This window comes from Oncorhynchus gorbuscha, linkage group LG11 (genome assembly GCF_021184085.1).
Source record: "Oncorhynchus gorbuscha isolate QuinsamMale2020 ecotype Even-year linkage group LG11, OgorEven_v1.0, whole genome shotgun sequence".
NCBI classification, from domain to species: Eukaryota; Metazoa; Chordata; class Actinopteri; order Salmoniformes; family Salmonidae; genus Oncorhynchus; species Oncorhynchus gorbuscha.
Window position 1 is genome coordinate 45,695,579 of NC_060183.1, and position 7,789 is coordinate 45,703,367.

The following is a 7,789-nucleotide window of genomic DNA, read 5'->3' on the forward strand; positions in this document are numbered from 1 at the left end:
TTACTCAGTTAGTGTTTGTGAAATATTTTCCACAGCAATCCGTTTGGAGAGTTGCGTATGCCTCATTCCACAGCAGTTGGTCCTAACGTTGGGGCTAACACCATGGGTTGCTTTGGGAAATGACACTGAGATAATAGGACTCAATGCTTTGACATGCCACTAACAACCTGTTCTGGTAACTCAGCCAGACTAACCACTGAATTCCTACCACCTGCTCAACTACCTACAGGTATGTGCCATGCGATGAGTCTAAGCATAATAGACTTAATGGCAGTATGACACTAAAATCCAGTTAGTCGAGTTGGGTGATACAATAAGCTTTTAGCCCAATTCTTATTTTTGGCACCACTAAATCATGCCTTATTTAAACATGCTAAATACAGGCACATCTCATTTTCGCTTGGTAGATTTATATAGCACATGATGCATTATCTTAAATGTCACACACACACACACACACTTTCACACTCAACAAGATCGTTTTTCTTGTATCTTTCTCTGCCTTCACTTGCTGTAACTATATCCAGAGAAAGCAACTTATGCTCATGACATAATGTATTTCAGACTTTATCCCTGTATTATCCAACAACGTTATGTTTGCCATCACGTGATATTACATTACATTGCAATGAAATCCAGAAAGACACTGCTTTCTTGAAGTGTATGCAGGCAGGCCTCCACCTCCACAGTAATATTATTCAATTGAAAATCGAACTTATCCTTAAATTAGATACATTTAATATACCAACAACGTGCTCATAAAGCGTTCCTGAAATTGAACTGAAAAAAATACATTTTCAGCGCTACCTACTGAACAAAATATGAACAGCTTTGTTCCTGGAAATCCTCCATCAATGTTTGAAATATAGCAAATCAAAAATATGATTCAACTTATTTTATTTGCATTTAATATCCATTAGCCATTTTCTGAAAAACTTGGGACAGCTAATTTCGGATTTGTCTTAAGATGATTACACATAAAGCACTTGCCGGAGATGTATGTTTGTGAGGTAAGACAGGATCAGGCGTGTGGGTGTATGGTTTTTAGAGATTCGTTTTTGTGTATGTTGTCTGAATTACGAAAGTATGTGTTCCCTGTCGAGCCAGGCCATAAATGCATTTGCTTTACTTCACATGCTAGGTTACTCTAAGCTAAACTGTCCCTGTGGGTTAGTGGAAGAGGTTCTCCTGAAGGGGTGGACAGCCCTGGTGTGTGAGGTAGACCTGGAGAGGATCTCCTGCATCTTCCTGTTGTACTGCTCCTGGTAGACCAGGCCTTGCTGGTGCTCCTGCTCTGTCTGAGATCTCCCCTCATCACGCAACTGCTGCTGGTACATCATCTGGGCCAGCAGGTCTGTCTGGAACTCCTGACAGCCCTGTCTCAGACTAGGAGAGGAAAGCAGAGTATTATTGTGAAGACTACTGCTGTGTGTGAAAAAGGGTCAAATGATTGTGTATTTCTGTGAGAGGACGCATGTCAGAATCTTTGATCACACTATGCATATGTAACAGTATAACTTTATACCGTCCCCTCGCCCATACCCGGGCGCGAACCAGGGACCCTCTGCACACATCAACAACAGTCACCCACGAAGCATCGTTACCCATCGCTCCACAAAAGCCGCGGCCCTTGCAGAGCAAGGGGAACCACTACTTCAAGGTCTCAGAGCAAGTGACGTCACCGATTGAAACGCTATTTAGCGCACAGCACCGCTAACTAGCTAGCCGTTTCACATCCGTTACACATACCGAGTTTTCTCTCTCTCATCCAGCAGTTTGTTCTCCTGTATGGTTTTGTTTAGCTCGTCTCTCTCCTCGGCCAGCTGAGCCTGTTTCTGCTTGTTCAAATCCACTAAAGAAGAAGCACAAATACACAAGCACACACACACACCATGAGACCACATCCCATTTAAAATATGACTTGTGATATAAACGATTCATTGTAAACTGTAAATCAACTTCACTGTCACAGAGGACCTGCCCAAGTGACAGATCTGCTTCCCTCTCTTCCGCTTTCTTACATTTCTCCTGGATCTGCAGGCGGCGTGTGTCCATCACATCCTTCATCAGCCTATCCCTGGCTTGTTTCTCTTTGTGACACTGCTCTGCCCTCCGGGCCCAGGTCTGCTTTAGCTCTGCCTCGATCAGCTTCTCTGTCTCCACCTCCTGTCTCTTCTGCTCCTCAAGCTGATCGGCCAGGTACTGCTGGTACCTACTCTGCTCCTCTCGCAGTTCAAGCTGTGGTACACACACGCTCAGTCAGTTATCATCTGCCTCTTGTAGTTTCATAAGATTTCTTTGTGTGCCAAATAGTGACAATGTGGTAATTTAACATGCTAATACGACTCCACTTTCCCACCTTCCTCGTGACCTTGCCCTGTTTCTCATCTCTCTCCTCCGTCAGCAGCTGCTCGAGCATGCTCATGTCCAAGGCCAGCTCGTCCTGCTGCTCCCTGGCCTGGCGCTTCATCTTCAGCCTCAGAGAGTGGTCGAGCAGCCTGCGCCGGCTCTCCTGACCCTGGAGCTTATGACGGTGCTCTCTCTGCTCCTCCAGATGCAGCATCTCTCTCTGCTCCCTCTGGGACACACACAGAGAAAAACAGAGAGGGCTCAATTAGTGATCACAAAGCAGAAACCCACACAGAGAGAAGCATCTCAGTTACAGGCTGAATTCGCCTACCAGTAGCAGGGCCTCTTCCTCTTTGAGCTGCTTGGCCTGTTCTCTCTGCTGCTCGGCAGCCTCCATCTGGACGCGCAGGTAGACCAGCTGCTGCAAGTTACTCTGGCGTTGCCTCTGCGCATCCTGGACCTCCCGCTCCTCCTTGGCTCGCCGGTCGCTCTCCCACAGCTGAGCAAAGAGCTGCTCCTCCTCCTCTTTCTGCCGCTGCGTCACCTGCCGTGTACATAGCTGCGCAGCCCGCTCTGTGCAAATTTCGTCCTGCCTGCGCCGAGTCTGTTCAGTCCGGAGCTCCTCACTCTGCTCTCTGAAATTGGTCCATTTAAAAAATCTATTTGTATAGAGGTTTGAACACACACATAGAAAAGAAAGCTGCAACATTGTCTTGTAGAACCTCCCTTTAGGTGTTATCTCTACCTGAATAGCTGTTCAAGCTTGTCTTCAACCACACTTAGTCTTTCACTCTCCCTCCTCTCTCGCAGTAACTTGGCTCTCTCTCGCATCTTGGCTTGTCTCTCCAGTACTGTCTCCTTCTTGGTCTCCATTTCTCTCAGCAGTTCCTTCTCCTCTGCCTCCAACATATCATGCAGTCTAAGGGAGACAGGGGTGATAGACAGACATGGAGCAATTGAAATACCTCTATTAAAATATGATCAGCAGTTATAGGAACTCAACCGAAAGATTTGTCACAGACCTATCCCTCCTCTCATTGATGGTCATCTGATACTGCCCAATGGCATCTTTGACCCGTCTCTCAATGGTTCCCAACACAATGCGCCGGTCAGAGTTCTTCTCCCAGCGCGTCTTAAGGTCACAGGTGTTCTGGTACTTGGTGAACTCCAACACCTTGTCCCGGGCCTCCTCCTGTTTCCTTCTCTCCAGGATGAGGTAGTCTGGAGGCCTGGATGATGGGAACCTTGCCCTCTGGAAAAGGTTGGTGAGGGTTTAGTACTTATGTTTATGGGAGGCAGCAGATTCTCCTGACCAAGTGACCTGGCCAGGGAAAACTCCAGGCCCTACTGTAGTTATTTGCTTTAAGTAAAACATTGTACAGAACTGTCACACGGGAATCTATCTGGCTACAGTACAACTAGGGGCCAGTTTTCCTACAACTCGGGTCAGGAAAAGAAAACATTTAAAAAATAATTGCTAGATATGCTTACTCTCTAATTTTACAAAACAATATGTTTGTTTAGCAATGTACAACATGTAGTGACGCGTATTAACGTTAGCTAGCTAACGTTAGCTTGCGGTAGGTTTCTTACTAGCTAGGATACTAACGTTAACTAGCCACAGAGTTTGTGCTGAACTTACCACAGCCACTGAATGAGGTGTTGGTCCCGTAAACTCGCGACATTGTGGTTTATTTCTAGTCTGACTGGCCAACATACTTGGATACAAAACAAGCTTCTTCCCAGCCAGATACTTCTATTTGTCCTGCATCCCATCAAGTTTCCCAACTGTTTCATGGACCTTGATGAGGAGTCTCTCCAGCGATTTTGTTGACGGAACTAGTAAATTGTTACCATGACAACTACAAAACATGCTGCAGGAGTTGATCACTGGCGCCGTGTTCGAATACCCATACTAACATACTGTATTCTACATATTTAATGAGTATATACTACATACTATAAGTTAATTTTAGTATACTGTAAACGGAACAGTATCCTTTCAGTTGAGCGTACTAGCTCTTCGCCAGTCTACCGGAAGTTGATGCTGTTGCTATGCAACCTCTTGCTAGCTAGTTAGCGTAACAAATGACTAGTTAGACATTTTACGACTTGACTTCGGGTGTGTTCTTAAATCCAACCTTGAGTGCCAGAGTCCGCTCGTAAATTCAGAGCGTTGTCATTGTCCGTTTGTAAAGTCAGAGCGTTTCGCTCTCGGAGCGCACACTGGACGCTAGGCGTAGGAGGAGTAGGGTTTGAGCGTTCTGACCTTACAACGGCAGTCGAGCACCATTTTTTTTTTACTTGATAGGCGAGTTGAGAACAAGTTCTCATTTACAATTGCGACCTGGCCAAGATAAAGCAAAGCAGTTCGACACATACAACAACACAGAGTTACACATGGAGTAAAACAAACATACAGTCAATAATACAATAGAAAAATAAGTCTATATACAATGTGAGCAAATGAGGTGAGATAAGGGAGGTAAAGGCAAAAAAAGGCCATGGTGGTGAAGTAAATACAATATAGCAAGTAAAACACTGGAATGGTAGATTTGCAGTGAAAGAATGTGCAAAGTAGAAATAGAAATAATGGGGTGCAAAGGAGCAAAATAAATACAGTAGGGGAAGAGGTAGTTGTTTGGGCTAAATTATAAATGGGCTATGTACAGGTGTAGTAATCTGTGAGCTGCTCTGACAGCTGGTGCTTAAAGCTAGTGAGGGAGATAAGTGTTTCCAGTTTCAGAGATTTTTGTAGTTTGTTCCAGTCATTGGCAGCAGAGAACTGGAAGGAGAGGCGGCCAAAGAAATCATTGGTTTTGGGGGTGACCAGAGAGATATACCTGCTGGAGCGTGTGCTACAGGTGGGAGATGCTATGGTGACCAGCGAGCTGAGATAAGGGGGGACTTTACCGAGCAGGGTCTTGTAGATGACATGGAGCCAGTGGATTTGGCTGCGAGTATGAAGCGAGGGCCAGCCAACGAGAGCGTACAGGTCGCAATGGTGGGTAGTATATGGGGCTTTGGTGACAAAACGGATGGCACTGTGATAGACTGCATCCAATTTATTGAGTAGGTTATTGGAGACTATTTTGTAAATGACGTCGCCAAAGTCGAGGATCGGTAGGATGGTCAGTTTTACGAGAGTTTGTTTGGCAGCATGAGTGAAGGAGGCTTTGTTGAGAAACAGGAAGCCAATTCTAGATTTAACTTTGGATTGGAGATGTTTGATGTGAGTCTGGAAGGAGAGTTTACAGTCTAACCAGACACCTAGGTATTTGTAGTTGTCCACATATTCTAAGTCAGAACCGTCCAGAGTAGTGATGCTGGACGGGCGAGCAGGTGCAGGCAGTGATCGGTTGAAAAGCATGCATTTAGTTTTACTTGTATTTAAGAGCAGTTGGAGGCCACGGAAGGAGAGTTGTATTGAATTGAAGCTCGTCTGGAGGGTTGTTAATACAGTGTTCAAAGAAAAGCCAGAAATATACAGAATGGTGTGGTCTGCATAGAATTGGATCAGAGACTCACCAACAGCAAGAGCGACATCATTGATGTATACAGAGAAGAGAGTCTGCCCAAGAATTGAACCCTGTGGCACCCCCATAGAGACTGCCAGAGGCCCGGACAACAGGCCCTCCGATTTGACACTGGACTCTATCAGAGAAGTAGTTGGTGAACCAGGCGAGGCAATCATTTGAGAAACCAAGGCTATCGAGTCTGCCGATGAGGATGTGGTGATTGACAGAGTCGAAAGCCTTGGCCAGGTCGATGAATACGGCTGCACAGTAATGTCTCTTATCGATGGCAGTTATAATGTCGTTTAGGACATTGAGCGTGGCTGAGGTGCACCCATGACTAGGTCTGAAACCAGATTGCATAGCGGAGAAGGTACGGTGGGATTCAAAATGGTCGGTAATCTGTTTGTTAACTTGGCTTTCGAAAGACATGGTAGAACAGATATAGGTCTGTAGCAGTTTGGGTGTAGAGTGTTACCCCCTTTGACGAGGGGGATGACCGCGGCAGCTTTCCAATCTTTCGGAATCTCAGACGACACGAAAGAGAGGTTGAACAGGCTAGTAATAGGGGTTGCAACAATTTCGGCAGATAGCTTTAGAAAGAAAGGGTCCAGATTTGCAGATTTTTCAGAACATCAGCTGACTGGATTTGGGAGAAGGAGAAATGGGGAAGGCTTGGGCGAGTTGCTGTGGGGGGTGGAGTGCTGTTGACCGGGGTAGGGGTAGCCAGTTGGAAATCATCGCCAGCTGTAGTGGATTATAGTGGATTTATCAGTGGTGACAGAGTTTCCTCTCCTCAGTGCAGTGGGCAGCTGGGAGGAGGTGTTCTTATTCTCCATGGACTTTACAGTGTCCCAGAACTTTTTTGAGTTTGTGTTGCAGGAAGCAAATTTCTGCTTGAAAAAGCTAGCCTTGGCTTTTCTAACTGCCTGTGTATATTGGTTTCTATCTTCCCTGAAAAGTTGCATATCACGGGGGCTGTTCGATGCTAATGCAGAACGCCATAAGATGTTTTTGTGTTGGTTAAGGGCAGTCATGTCTGGAGAGAACCAAGGGCTATGTCTGTTCCTGGTTCTAAATGTCTTGAATGGGGTATGCTTATTTAAGATGGTGAGGAAGGCATTTAAAAAAAAACAAGCATCCTCTACTGACGGGATGAGGTCAATATCCTTCCAGGATACCCGGGCTAGGTCGATTAGAACGGCCTGCTCGCTGAAATGTTTCAGGGAGCATTTGACAGTGATGAGTGGAGGTCGTTTGACCGCTGACCCATTACGGATGCAGGCAATGAGGCAGTGATCGCTGAAATCTTGGTCGAAAACAGCAGAGGTGTATTTAGAGGGCAAGTTGGTTAGGATGATATCTATGAGGGTGCCCGTGTTTACGGCTTTGGGGTACTACCTGGTAGGTTCATTGATCATTTTTGTGAGATTGAGGGCATCAAGCTTAGATTGTAGGATGGCTGGGGTGTTAAGCATGTCTCAGTTTAGGTCACCTAGCAGCACAAGCTCTGAAGATAGATGGGGGGCAATCCGTTCACATATGGTGTCCAGAGCACAGCTGGGGGCAGAGTGTGGTCTATAGCAGGCGGCAACTGTGAGATACATGTTTTTAGAGAGGTGGATTTTTAAAAGTGGAAGTTCAAATTGTTTGGGTACAGACCTGGATAGGACAGAACTCTTCAGGCTATCTCTGCAGTAGATTGCAACACCGCCCCCTTTGGTCGTTCTATCTTGTCTGAAGATGTTGTAGTTAGGGATGGAGATTTCAGAGTTTTTGGTGGTCTTCCTAAGCCAGGATTCCGATACGGCTAGGACATCCGGGTTGGCAGAGTGTGCTAAAGCAGTGAATAAAACAAATTTAGGTAGTAGGCTTCTAATGTTAACATGCATGAAACCAAGGCTATTACGGTTACAGAAGTCATC

At 45.8% G+C, this 7,789-nt stretch overlaps 1 protein-coding gene across 1 annotated transcript; it reads right to left on the reverse strand.

Annotated features, from left to right (window-relative positions):
* Nucleotides 1–880: 880 nt before the first annotated feature.
* Nucleotides 881–4,477, reverse strand: cfap53 (cilia and flagella associated protein 53). The gene is made up of 8 exons (XM_046368153.1): nucleotides 3,992–4,477; nucleotides 3,372–3,601; nucleotides 3,095–3,268; nucleotides 2,681–2,984; nucleotides 2,360–2,578; nucleotides 2,022–2,238; nucleotides 1,750–1,852; nucleotides 881–1,386 (listed from the first exon to the last, which is right to left on the reverse strand). Exons 1-8 carry the CDS (start codon nucleotides 4,064–4,066, stop codon nucleotides 1,143–1,145), a joined length of 1,566 nt encoding a protein of 521 aa, XP_046224109.1. The 5' UTR covers nucleotides 4,067–4,477; the 3' UTR covers nucleotides 881–1,142.
* Nucleotides 4,478–7,789: the final 3,312 nt, after the last annotated feature.

What these genes read in the sequence shown, in the direction of transcription:
- cfap53 (XM_046368153.1), bottom strand. Translation starts at nt 4,066, where the DNA reads ATGTTGGCCAGTCAGACTAGAAATAAACCACAATGTCGCGAGTTTACG. An exon ending in ATCAATGAGAGGAGGGATAG is followed by an intron (nt 3,269 to 3,371) that starts GTCTGTGACAAA and finishes TGTCTCCCTTAG; the next exon opens with ACTGCATGATATGTTGGAGG. An exon ending in AAGCTTGAACAGCTATTCAG is followed by an intron (nt 2,985 to 3,094) that starts GTAGAGATAACA and finishes GACCAATTTCAG; the next exon opens with AGAGCAGAGTGAGGAGCTCC.